This window comes from Alosa alosa, chromosome 16 (assembly GCF_017589495.1).
Source record: "Alosa alosa isolate M-15738 ecotype Scorff River chromosome 16, AALO_Geno_1.1, whole genome shotgun sequence".
Taxonomy (NCBI): Eukaryota; Metazoa; Chordata; class Actinopteri; order Clupeiformes; family Clupeidae; genus Alosa; species Alosa alosa.
Window position 1 is genome coordinate 12027626 of NC_063204.1, and position 13588 is coordinate 12041213.

Below are 13588 nucleotides of genomic sequence, written 5' to 3' on the forward strand. Positions count from 1 at the left end.
TCTGTGAAGCCCATGACGCCTTCCCCATTACCTGCAAACACACACGTACACATGCATGCACGCACACGCACATCACACACACACACTTACTAGTCTCTCCCGTCTCATATTCGCTGTCTCTCAGCAGCTCAAAGATGTCCACCTCCAGCTTGCCGGTGGTAGAGCGGTTGCTGGACCTGTTGATCTGCTCCTTGGCCAGAGTGATCGCTAGACGCTCACCACGACTGCACTCCATCGGGTCATCTAGGATGGCAGCTATGTAAGTTGGGGGGGAGAGAGAGAGAGAGCGAGAGAGAGAGAGAGAAAGAGAGAGAAAAGAGGGAGAGAGAGAGGGGAGGAGGGAGAGAAAAGGGAAGGGGGAGGTGGGAAGAGATGATCAAAACCTCTATATTGAACCATCACATGAATCAAGGACTTCTAAAAGGGCCCTACCCCAAGATAGTAAAGGACACCATATACCATAGTAAAGGAGCTAAACAACATCTGCAGCATTTGCATGAGAGCAATCTGATATTATTAGGAGGGAGAGAGAGAGAGAGAGAGAGAGAGAGAGAGAGAGATGGTAGAAGAGAAGGTAAGTGGGACAGAAGGAGAGAGAGGGATATATAGCGAGAAAATAATGAGAGAGGGATAGATCAAAAGAAAAAAAAAGAAGACTGAAAAGCACAAGAGTGGCTAGAAAAGGATGAATAGAGAAAGTGAGTGAGAAAAAGAAAAAGACAGAGAGAGAATCACCATGTGTGTAAAGCCCTTATCACCTGCATGGCTGCTACTGTATGACAAGCAGGAGTGTTCTGACAGCAGAGATCCACTACTGAGCCCTTGAAGTGGCCGAGCCAAGCAGAAACCACTCTGAGCAATCCAGCAGCCAAGCAAAGAGCCATCGCACACTCAGCCAACAGGTTTGCTCAAGGAACAGAAGCGTGGAGCTGAACTAATGGGTGTGTTCCCTTCTCACTGTCCGCTTCTCTCCACTCCTGTGTTAGCGTCTGTGTTGAAGTGAGCGGCTCAGATAGCTCCTTCACTCCAACACTCTCACCCCTGATTTAACACCCACTGTACAGTTTCAGTATGTATATGTGTGTGTGTGTGTGTGTGTGTGTGTGTATGTGTGTCTGTGTGTGTGTGTGTGTGTGTGTGTCCACAAATGGGAAGGAATTACAGTCTGTGATATGTTCATGTTCACATCTGTTCTGCGGGCAACACACACACACACACACACAGTACTCACCAATTAACGAGTGAACAGACACCTTGTATGACCGGAAAACAGCCTTTCCACATTGCACACACAAATCACATATCATTATGCCCTACTGTGACCAGTGGCCTCCAGTTGAGTCAGAGTCAGCTTTTGGCCTCTACACATGAAGACACAACAGGCACTTAGCTCAGGGGTGCTCACTGCCCACTGAGCAGAAACCCCTACATTACCTGTTTGTGTACAACAGTTACCATTCAGAGAGATAGAGAAAGAGAGAAAGAAAAACACAGAAAGAGAGGAGTGTGTGTGTGTGTGTGTGTGTGTGTGTGTGTGTGTGTGTGTGTGTGTGTGTGTGTGTGTGTGTGTGTGTGTTTGTGCCATTCAGAGAGTGTTGAAAACGAAATGTGCATGAAAAGTGGAAAATTGCATTAGTGGGAGAAAACCCCCCCCACAGCAGTCAGGGATCTCGTTATCTTTTCTGTGATTGATGTTAGAGTTGTAGCTCAATCAGCACGGGGCTAGCTGTGTTAAAATCATACAGTTGGTGCGTCAAACTGCCATACACAAGGGGCCCGGTAATGAATGGCACCATGCAGCCTGTAGACTCAGAGGGGGTGGAAAATGAGCTAATGTTAATGTAATGCACTGAAACTGCAATTTAACCTCATCAGCATGTTAACAGCAACATGAAAACATTAGTTTTGCGTGTTCGCCCCCTCCCCACACACACACACACACACACACACACACTCTCTCTCTGTGTGTTTGTGTGTGTGTGGGTCTGTGTGCATTTTTACATATGTGCAGGCATATTTCTCGTGAGAGCTAAACGTTCGCAGCTCTATCAAACCAAAACGATGTCCAGTAAACACGACGAACGCAGAAACTCTGAACACGTGTTTCAAAGCCCCTCTAAGGGTGTGTGTGTGTGTGTGTGTGTGTGTGTGTGTGTGTGTGTGTGTGTGTGTGTGTGTGTGTGTGTGTGTGTATGTGTGTGTGTGTGTGTGTGTGTGTGTGTGTGTGTGTGTGTGTGTGTGTGTGTGTGTGTGTGTGTGTGTGTGTGTGTGTGTGTGTGTGTGTGTGTGTGTGTGTGTGTGTGTGTGTGTGTGTGTGTGTGTGTGTGTGTGTGTGGTGTGTGTGTGTGTGTATCAGGTAAGGCCCACATCCGTTCCTCTGTCATGTGTTCCAAAGCCCTTCTGAGATGAGGAATGACTGCATGTGTTTTTCCTCCCTCCAGAGCGCCACTTTCAGATGGTGTCTGAGGACAGAGGGTAATTATTTAGGTGTGTGTGTGTGTGTGTGTGTGTGTGTGTGTGTGTGTGTGTAGGGAGCGGTGGACATGCATGGCGTGTGTCTACTGGACGCAGGCACTATAAGCCTGAGCAGAGAGCGAGAAGTAAAAGCCACTGTGTGCTGACCAAGTCTTTATTGTCACAAAAGGTAACACCGACATCACCTCTAAACGACTGGAGATGCAGAAAGTTTCTGATCTATGATCAAGAAACAGTTGTAGAAAAACAGTGGGTCTACATGCTCCAGCTGGAAGACACCAGAGCCTCTATATGTGCAGGGGCAGTGGTAGCGTAATGGTTACGTAGCTGGGCAGAAACAGATGACTTGAGGGTTTAATTCCTAGCTTCCACCGTTGTGCCCTTGAGCAAGGCACTTAACCCCCGAGTTGCTCCAGGGACAATGTAACAATGCTCTTGAAATACAGTTGACAGTGTATTTGATTCCTGAACCCGCTGTTGTGAGTCTGTGTAACTTTGCATAAAAGTGTCTGCTAACTATTCGTCAACTTTAACATGTTTCTTGAGTGTGTGGCATGATCAGACACACACGCGCTTCCTGCAACACTCCGTTTGTCACACACTGTTCCTGAGTGACGCTCTGACTCACGGCGCTCCCTGAGAAACTAATAGACTTGGAACAGCAGGACTTTAAACGGCCTGAGTAGGAGCACGACAACACCGTGAGATGCTTCAACATAAAGATGCCCGGATAGCGGCAATTATTCATGACTTCATTTTATGTGCAATTACTGTTCCACTGCATCCAATGGCACCACAGGGCAGTGAGTCAGACTGATTGCACCGGCCACTGCACAGCAAATAGGGTCGTTACCTACCAAGAAAATGATTCTTTTGAACAAAAGACTATTGAATTATAAATCTTTATTGTACAACTAATGTTTATCAATGACCAGATATTTTCTTGGTTGAAAAAGAACAAAATGAATAAATGAAAATAATGTGTTGCTTGGCTGACCCTCATTTCGAAGTGAAGAAATACTTGAGATTGGATCATTAGCGCCTTAGCTACGGTTCTGCGTAGCGGAGAACATATGGAACACTCACCTCAGTAATTAAGTTAGAAGACAAGTTAATTTCCATTTGGAGGAGTGGAACTGCAGAAGGATCAACAACAGTATAGTACATTACACACCTGAATATTACATTCTCTCTCTCTCTCTTTTACTCTTTTTCTCTCTGGCTCTCTCTTTCCCTTTGTTCCTCCTTCGTTCCTTCCCTCCCTCCTTCCTTCGTCTCTCTTCCTCTCTCTCTTCTCCGTGTCGCTCCCACTTCATCTCTCAGTCCTCCACTCTGTAGGTGTTGCAGTGGAGCTTTAAATAGACTATGCAGCTCTGAGACTCCTTGTGTAAACGGGTTCGTATGTTGCTTATTTTACGATGATAATGGGGCCTTGTGTCTCTTTCCATGTTGTCATTGTGTTATGATGATAGGACTCTTTGTGCTGTCCCACAGGTGTGTACCAGCCCACTAGGAGTGTAATGGCGCTGTGGGAATGTGCTACCAGCCCACTGAGAGTTCTTGTTCTGACACACTGTCCCTCTCATTAGTTTATTTTCATCCCTCATAGTCTACCTCCCTTTTCTCTCTAAAATGTCTTCCCTTCTTCAATCTCTCCCCCTTCAATCTCTTCCCTCTCTTTCTCTCTCTCTCTCTCTCTCTCTCTCTCTCTGTTGCTGTCTCCTTCTTTCTATTCATCACATTCTCTCTCCCACTCCTCTCTCACTCGCTCTCTCCATCCCACCTGTGCCTACCTCTCTCTCTGCCCCAGCAGGTCAAGTCCCTCTCCTCGCCCTGCAGTCCCACGCTGTAGCCACTGACCCTTCTCCACCAATCAATGGACTGCCATATGTCACATGACCAGAACAAGAAATTATCTCTGAACTTGTAATGGCCCATGAAACCCATCAGGAAAAACCCATCACCTGCTTAACTACCAGCAAACCAATACCTTTTCACCACCACATTAAACAGCCACTTAGATGGTCCGCTTACAGCAAGAGTAGCAGCTTTAATTTATGTTATTTAAAACCTGTCCCTTCTACAATCAACATTTACAGCTGATGAGCAAAGCTGGTGATGCACCATTAGATAAATGTGTTTCTGTGTTAAATGCATGTCAGTGTGTGTGTGTGTGTGTGTTTCTATGTGTATGTGTGTGTGCGTGTGTGTGAGAAAGAAAGTTTTATGGAGGTGGGTAGATGATGCAATGTTCAGTGAGGCACGTGCATCATTGTCTATTAAACCTGTCCCTGCACAGTACGCGTGTAAGGGTCGACATAAACAGAGCAGAGCTCGGCTTGATGAAATCCCTCTCCTGTGTGTGTGTGTGTGTGTGGGGGCGGTTAAACAAAACCAACCGCAGCATCATCTACTCTATTATCACAGACCAAGGCGTGAGATGATCCTGTAATGAGCAAATCACAAATTACACTGCTGTTACGAGCCAATGAAAAACCTGCAGCAGTTATGAGCCAATTGCATATCACACAGCTGTTATGAGCCTATTATAGCATGCAGCTGAAATGAACCAATGACAGACACGCAGCTATAATGAACCAATGGCGTACCATAAAGCTATAACGAATCAATCACCACCACAGGGTGATTTGTGATAATGAATCGGTGTCATGGATGCAGCAGAACCAATTCCACACTGCTTTCAATACCTAGACAATCACACAGCAGACCACCCCCCCCACACACACACACACACTGATCTACATGAACCAATCCCACACACACACACACACTGCTCTACATAAGCCGATCACACATACACACTGGTACATACACCAATCACACACACACACACACACAGACACAGACACACACACACTGCGCTACATGAACACACACACACACACATTGGCTTTTCATGAACCAATCAAACATCGCCACTGCTATAAATGAACCGATCGCATTTCCCTGCTGTAGTGGGCGTCTCCAGATACTCTGTTGGAACGCAGCCAGACAGATGGAGCCAGAGGTGCTGATATAATGAGATTTGGCAGCATTACCATAATGATATGGACAATGTGCAGCATAATGTCAGCAATGCATAAGGTCAAAACTGTATAAATCACCCAGGAAACATACCATATTATAAATCTATTTATAAATATAAATATGGGAACCGTTTTCCATGATATTCACAGCGCCTCACTCTGCTAAAACCAACACCAGTTTGCAGAGTCAGCACAGTTTGAGGTGAGATCAGCTGCTGAGGCACCTGCATCAGTCTCAGGTGAGATCAGTCAGAGTGAGGCACCTGCATCAGTCTCAGGTGAGATCAGTCAGAGTGAAGCACCTGCATCAGTCTCAGGTGAATAAGTTGGACTGAGCTACCTGTGTGTAACTCAGGTGAATAAGATGGACTGAGGTACAGTACCTGTGTGAATAAGATGAGGTAGCTGTGGTGAGCTGAGACAGGTGTGTACAGGGGGAGTGAGAGCTGGAGGTGAACAGATGGACACATACTGTATCCCCGGTAGCACACTGTAAACTAAAGCAACCGGAGCTGCTGACTCTAAACATTGAGGAAGTTAGTCTTGGGGAAACTATCAGTGATTAACTGGGAGTGAATGAAGAGCACTGGTGTTCCACATCAGTGAGAGGCAGAAGAGCTGAGTAGACTCCGTCCATCAGTCCCTTCAGTATGAACAGACACGAGACCACACACAGAACACAGCAGAACACAGCAGAACCCAAAGACACCAGGCCACACACACACACACAATACAGCAGAACATAGAAAAAGACAACATAACAGAGCAGAGCTCGGCTTGATGAAATCCCTCTCCTGTGTGTGTGTGTGTGTGTGTTTGTGTGTGTGTGTGTGTGTGTGTGTGTGTTTGTGTGTGTGTTTGTAAAATAAAGAAGCAGTGCAGTAGCTGCCTCGGTAATTACTTTTCAGTTCGGATGTCTGCTGAGACTGGTTATGGCATTTGGTGCAAGACTTTGTTTGCACAATATATAGACATGTGATGACACAGATGCAGTAGAGACCCTGGGGTGTGTACGTTTGTGAGCTTGTGTGTGTGTGTGTGTGTGTGTGTGTGTGTGTGTGCTCTGTCATATTAGTGAACATGCAGGAGGCTGGTTGTTAATACTGTATATGACAGGGGAACTCTCCTGTGTGTATACAAACACACACACACATACAGAGATGAGTGCAGGAACTCAGACTTGTCTCTGCTGCATGGAGGCTGTGTATGTGCAGTACTGCTGCTGTGCTGAACTGCTGGGAGAGCCACACACACACATGCACGCACGCACGCACGAGTGTGCGCACACACACACACACGCACGCACAAGCGCGCACACACACACACACACACACACACAGAGACACAGATACACACACACACACGCGCGCGACGCGACGCGCCGCGACGCATGCAAACACGCGCCGCCGCAACGCAAACCGCACGCGCGCACGCGTATGCATAAAACACGCCGCCAATTCTGAGTGCCGCCAATTCTTTTCATGCCTATTTCTAACCCCCCTATCGTTTTTAGATCCTGTGATCATTGAGTGTTTTGACTGATTTCAAAGATTCATCCATTAGTATTCCACTCATCAGGCTCTTCTCTAGCAGCCGAAGACGAGCTGGAGGGATATTTTTAACACTGATTAAAATTCACTTCACCACTAAGCTGGGACAAAAGTGATTTCAAGGTTAGCCATAATGTTTAATGGTGTGTGTTCCTCTACATCTGAAGGAGCAGCCTTCTGAACTGTAATTACTGACTGTGTGTGGATCTCGTCTTCATACACTTCCACACACTCCCTCCATCACGCTGCACAGATATGATACACTGACATGACGTCTGATACTCTCTCAGATGCTTTATTAGCTCACAAACGCTGTAGATCAGAAAATGCATCTCATTTCATTCCACAAACCGTCTGTTTAGCAAATCAAACAGGATACCAACAAAGGTTGATTTAACTGTTGCATCAATACTTCTGACATAAATCTGTCTCTGAAGTAGCCAGGCGCTCTGCCTGAGCTATAAGTTGTCATACCTATCTATCTCACAGTGACAGCTCTCTATTTGATGTGTCGAAGAGAAAATGATTAGTGTGGCAATAACCCTATGTACACTACTAACACATGTCTTTATGCTGTGTATTCCTGGTGAAATCCATACTCCTATCAGAGAATGAAACTGCAACATCCTTTGTGTGGTATTTGCAGATCTCCCAGAGCAGATCTCCCATAACAGATCTCCCAGAGCAGATCTCCCATAGCAGATCTCCTATAGCAGATCTCCCATAACAGATCTCCCAGAGCAGATCTCCCATAGCAGATCTCCCATAGCAGATCTCCCATAGCAGATCTTCCATAACAGATCTCCCAGAGCAGATCTCCCAACACAGATCTCCCAGAGCAGATCTCCCATAGCATATCTCCCATAGCATATCTCCCATAGCAGATATCCCATAGCACAGGGGTCCCCAACCTTTTATGTGCCATGGACCGGTTCGATTCCCATTTTTACGGACCGGTGGGGAGGTAGTGGGTTGGGGGTTCGATGTCCCATATGTGTTGTGCATGCATTCCTTGAAAATAACTAGCTCCAGTTATGTATGAACAGTGAACGTAACAAACTCTAAAAATGTGAAAAACGTGAACTTGAAGAAGTAAAAATGTAACAATAGGCCTATGAACTATGAAAATTGAACAACTTGAAGCTACATCTATCAAGTGTGAACATGCTTAACAAAATATGGGAACAAAACATGGGAACTAATGGGAACGTGCATTACGAATATAAATCAGTGGGAGCCCTGTGCTTGTTTCCCTGCAACAAGAAGGTTCCATCTGGAGGTGATGGAAGACAGTGACACCCTCAGTGTGTTTGAAATGTCCAGTCGATTGCGCAATTTGGTCTTAGTTGCAGTCATTACAGAAAACCCGGTCTCGCATAGATAGGTGGTGGGAAATGGTAGCAACGTTTTCAGCGCTTTTACGGCTATCGGGATATTCTGCTTTGGTTTTCATCCAAAAACCCGCCAGAGAGGTTTCCTCATACACACTCTTAAGACCACCGTCATTTGCAATTTCGATCAACTGCTCTTCCTCCTGCGCTGACAAGGTAGGACTATTCTGGATATTGACAAATGGGTTGCGGACCCACTCATTGGTTTGCCGTGGATCTTTGGAGGATGGAAAGTAGCCTAACGCTCAAACTCATGAACTCATTGAAAGCGCAACAAGGTGATCGCGCAGCAGCTGCGAGAGAAAGGGCCCTGCCTCAGTCTCTCCCAAAACCCCCACTACTGTTTGGAACATATCAAATCCACCCCGTTCCCATTCGTCCCCACAAATCAAGCTTGGCTTTAAATGCAGTGACTTTATCTGCCAGTTTAAAGACAGTCGTCATTCTCCCCTGGAGTGACAGGTTGAGGTCATTAAGCAACCCGAATATGCCACACAGGTAAGCGAGTTTTGACACCCAGTCCTCATCACTAAAATGTGCAGCTAACGGTGACTTTTTTTTCTGTAAGAAATCTCTGCAGCGGCTCGCCCAGCTCAAACACTCTGGCCAGTTGCTTGTTTTTGTTGCTCATTATAGCAGTTTAGCTAACCGTGTGACACTACCGTTAAGCCAAGAACTGATCAAGTGAAGTGAGCTGACCTGAGGCTGCGCAGCGCTGAAGGCAATATGTAAAGTGTTGAAGGCGGGACAGACAGACGTAAGAAAATAGACCTTGCAAAATGCAAACATGCGTGCAATCAAACAACTGCATATAGGCCTATGCCATGTAAAAACGTGACATTATTGCGAATTAAATTTAGTTTAGTTTGCATGCATTTTTTTTAAAACTCATGTCGTAGGCTATGGCCCGGTGGTTGGGGACCGCTGCCATAACAGATCTCCCAGAGCAGATCTCCCACAACAGATCTCCCAGAGCAGATCTCCTATAACAGATCTCCCATAATAGATCTCCCATAATAGATCTCCCAGAGCAGATCTCCCAGTAGTGAGATGTTCTGCCTGCCAGCTGATCGTGCAGCGCTGAGGAGTGTTGAGACTGGAGACGGTCACCTGGAGACCAGCAGAAATCACATAAGAGTGTGTGTGTGTGTGTGTGTGTGTGTGTGTGTGTGTGTGTGTGTGTGTGTGTGGTGCTGAGGAGCGTTGAGACTGGAGACGGTCACCTGGAGACCAGCAGAAACAGCATCAGAGTGTGTGTGTGTGTGTGTGTGGTGCTGAGGAGTGTTGAGATTGGAGACAGCCACCTGGAGATCAGAAGCCCAGACTCTGTTCCTCCTGCAGGGGATTTCTGGGAGACACAGACCAGCTGAAACTACATCACACTGTGTGTGTGTGTGTGTGTGTGTGTGTGTGTGTGTGTGTGGTGCTGAGGAGTGTTGAGATTGGAGACAGCCACCTGGAGACCAGAAGCCCAGACTCTGTTCCTCCTGCAGGGGATTTCTGGGAGATGCAGACCAGCTGAAACTACATCAGAGTGTGTGTGTGTGTGTGTGTGTGTGTGTGTGTGTGTGTGTGTGTGTGTGTGTGTGTGTGTGTGTGTGTGTGTGTGTATGTGCATGCGCACAGAAGGGAGGTAGGAGGAGGGACACCTGGATTAAAACCCTGGATGTTTTTAGCACCGGTGTTGTCTGCTTCCAAGATGGACCCGTGGGCCTCTAACAGAGACACCTGTCTGAATAAGTCTCTAAATGCCACAGGCTTGGTTGAGCGTGTCATGTCATTAACTACACTGTGGCACCACTTTCGCCACGACTGATTTCTGAGGCAAATGAATAGTGGTCCACCCAGCCAGCCTCGTCTCGCTCCCAAAACTAACATTACTGTGAGGGTGTGAGAGGCATTGGCTGGGAGGGTGTGAGAGGCATTGGCGGGGACCAAAAAGCCAGCGAGCAGTTCAACAGCGCTCGTACTGTAGACACACACACACTCGCATGCACACGCAGGCGCAGGCGCACACACACACACACACACACACACACACACACACACACACACACACACACACACACACACACACACACACACACACACACACACACACACACACACACACACATTTCCTGCTGAAGTGATGCCTTTCCACTCACCAAACTGCTGCTACAGAAGCTGCTCCCGGGCAGAAGGAAGGAAGGAAGGATAAAGAATAGGAATGATAAGGCAGAAAGTGTGTGTGTGTGTGTGTGTGTGTGTGTGTGTGTTTCTGCATGTTGAGGGACCATTAGGAGCAGGGGAGTAATGATTATGTTAATGGTGGCTATAGCTCATCCTACCCTCCACAACATTGTGGCCTTTAGGGTGTGTGTGTGTGTGTGTGTGTGAGTGTGAGAGAGACAGAGAGAGAGAGAGAGAGAGAGAGAGAGGGGAAGGATAGACAGAGAGAGAGTATGTGTGTGCGTGTGTGTTTGTACTGCTGTCTGTGCATGCTGCTGAGTGTGTCAGCCTTGCCAGAGACAGGACCTTGTCCAAACACACACACACAAATACACACACAGTCACCAACACACACATACACTCACAGTCACACCGCACACACACACACAAAAGAGTAATTACTTGCAGTCACAGTTCATAAATCTCCTCTCCAGTTAGGAAATATTTGCTTCACTGCCAAAGTCCATCAGCTGCCAAACCAAGTTCAGTTTAATGTGAAAAGGCAAATGACAATTGACAATTGACATATTCAACAGAAAGTCTTTGCTTTGACTGTCTGCAATATTGGTCCCTAGAAAGATACAAGCACACCCACACGCACACACACACACACACACACCTGATAAAGCACTCAGAGAGCTACACACTGCTTGTGTATGTGTGTGTGTGTGTGTGTGTATTTGTTTATGTGTATTTCTGTTTGTGTGTGTATTCAGAAGAAGAGATTCCTATCTAGGTTTGTCTGCCTTTATGGTTGCGTATTTGAAGGTGAGGTGTGTGTGTGTGTGTGTGTGTGTGTGTGTGTGTGTGTGTGTGTGTGTGCACGCGGGTGATTGTGTGTCCAGGTAGTCTGTTCCCATCTCTGTAACAGCCTCTCTGGAGACATGTCAGTGGTGTGTGTGTGTGTGTGTGTGTGTGTGTTTGTTGTGTGTGTGCATGCATGTGTATGTGTTTGTGTTTGTATACTGTATGTGTGTCTTTGTGTGTGCTGTGTGTGCATGCATGTGTGTGTGTGTGGGTGTGTGTGTCTGTCTGTCTCCAATGTGTGTGTGTCCAAGGATTACAATTCAGTCTCACTCAGTATAAATGGAAACATGCTTAAAATGCGATAAACATAATGAGAAATACAATATCATTACAACCTCAACACATGCACTATAGTAACAGAAGAACAGCTACAGCATTCTGCCATAACCTTGTCACCACAACTGCAGCATCCTTACGATGTGATCTTGTAACACAGCTCTGAGAGAACTTTACTAGAGTTTAGAACACTCCAGAACAGAATGTTCTGTTCAAAGTCATCCGGAACTCACTCTGTCAGTAGAGTTGTGCAAGCGCTGGGACTTACTCCCACAGGGGGAAAGAATAGAGCACATATATTCTCTGCAGTCATTGAGGATTCAGCCCCCAAAGCACTGTGGGAGCTCCAGACGCTCTAATGGCTACTCTGATCTGGCATCACCGTGGCGATACGAAAGGGGCAAATGTAACTGCAACTGCTGTGCTCAGTGAAACCAGGAGGGAAACTTTCATTTCGGTATTTGGTTTGTCTGGACAAACTGGACTGCAGTATTTGGAGGTGCATTAGGAAGAGAACCTGCTGTGATGTCATAAAGCATCTCTATTATACTCTCACTGTTAAACAGCTGGGGAGCAGGGAGTTGTTAAAGTAAAGTTGGTAAAGTTACGAGAGGTTTGTGTTTGGAGCACACATACACATACTGTACATAAGCACACACACATACACATGTGCACGCCTTGCGACGCCGCGACCCCTGCCACGCCCACCACACGCGACACGCCATCACGCAGCACACACACACACACACACACACACACACACACACACAGGTAGATTAGCTGCATATAAGCAAGTGATTTACCCTGTGGCACCTGTGGTCATGTACTAATCTGAGTGAGAAAATGGTGTTTGTGTGTTTGTGTGTGTGTGTTTTGGTGGTGGTGGGTGGGTGGGGGGTTCGTGCTGATGTTGTGTTTTAATCAGAGCCCAGAGCAGACTGGAGGAATAAGCAGGTAGAAGGCAGGTGCTGTTCTCTGACATGGCTGCCGGCCGCCTTTAAAATTCATATCCCTCAGTTTCCATCAGCACAACAGACACCGGACAGATCTGTTCTCAGGCATGGGTCTATGTGTGTGTGTGTGTGTGTGTGTGTGTGTGTGTGTGTGTTTGTGTGTGTGTGTTTCTGTGTTAGTGTGGACCACTCAGGCTGGGCTGACAGTGAGAGATGTCATGCAGCTGTAACAGGTATTATCCATAGCAACCATGCAAAGTGTGTGTGTATGTGTGTGTGTGTATGTGTGTGTGTCTGTGTGTGTGCGCTCTGTATCATAGTGGATAGATGTGGTCTCCAGTAGGGCTGCCAATTAGACACACCCACACACACCGAGAACAGAACATGTATGATCATGAAAGGAGGACAAATGCAACACTTGGTAAGGAGTATTGTAAGAATCTGGTGTTTGTGTGTGTGTGTGTGTGTGTGTGTATGTATGTGTGTGTGTGTGTGTGTGTGTGTATGTGTGTGTGTGTGTTTGTGTGTTCACAGGTAAACTTGACAGTAATATATAACACTTATTACAACCAGCAACAACAGAACATCAATGATCATGGAATGCGTACAAATGCAACACTCAGTAAATCGTTTCTTGGTGTGTGTGTGTGTGTGGGTGTGTGAGTATGTGTGTGTTTGTTTTCAATCTTCCTTTTTTTAAACAAATTGTTCCCTTAGTGCAGGTGAGTCCGTTGCTTTAATCCCTGATAGAAGTCCTGCTGGGTTCAGGTTTAGAAGACAACGCTGTGGCCGCAGTTATAAAGTGCTGGTGGTATCAAGCTCATATTATTTATCACTGCCACAGACCCAGAGACGCTGAGTCCAATTTTCTCTCCTTT

General features: G+C 46.5%; 1 protein-coding gene across 1 annotated transcript in view; it reads right to left on the reverse strand.

Annotated features, from left to right (window-relative positions):
* Nucleotides 1-13588, reverse strand: part of grik4 (glutamate receptor, ionotropic, kainate 4) — a 342198-nt gene that overhangs the window by 144553 nt on the left and 184057 nt on the right. Inside the window, 1 exon segment of the mRNA XM_048265809.1 lies at nt 91-255. Within this exon segment, the coding sequence (XP_048121766.1) occupies nt 91-255 (165 nt within the window).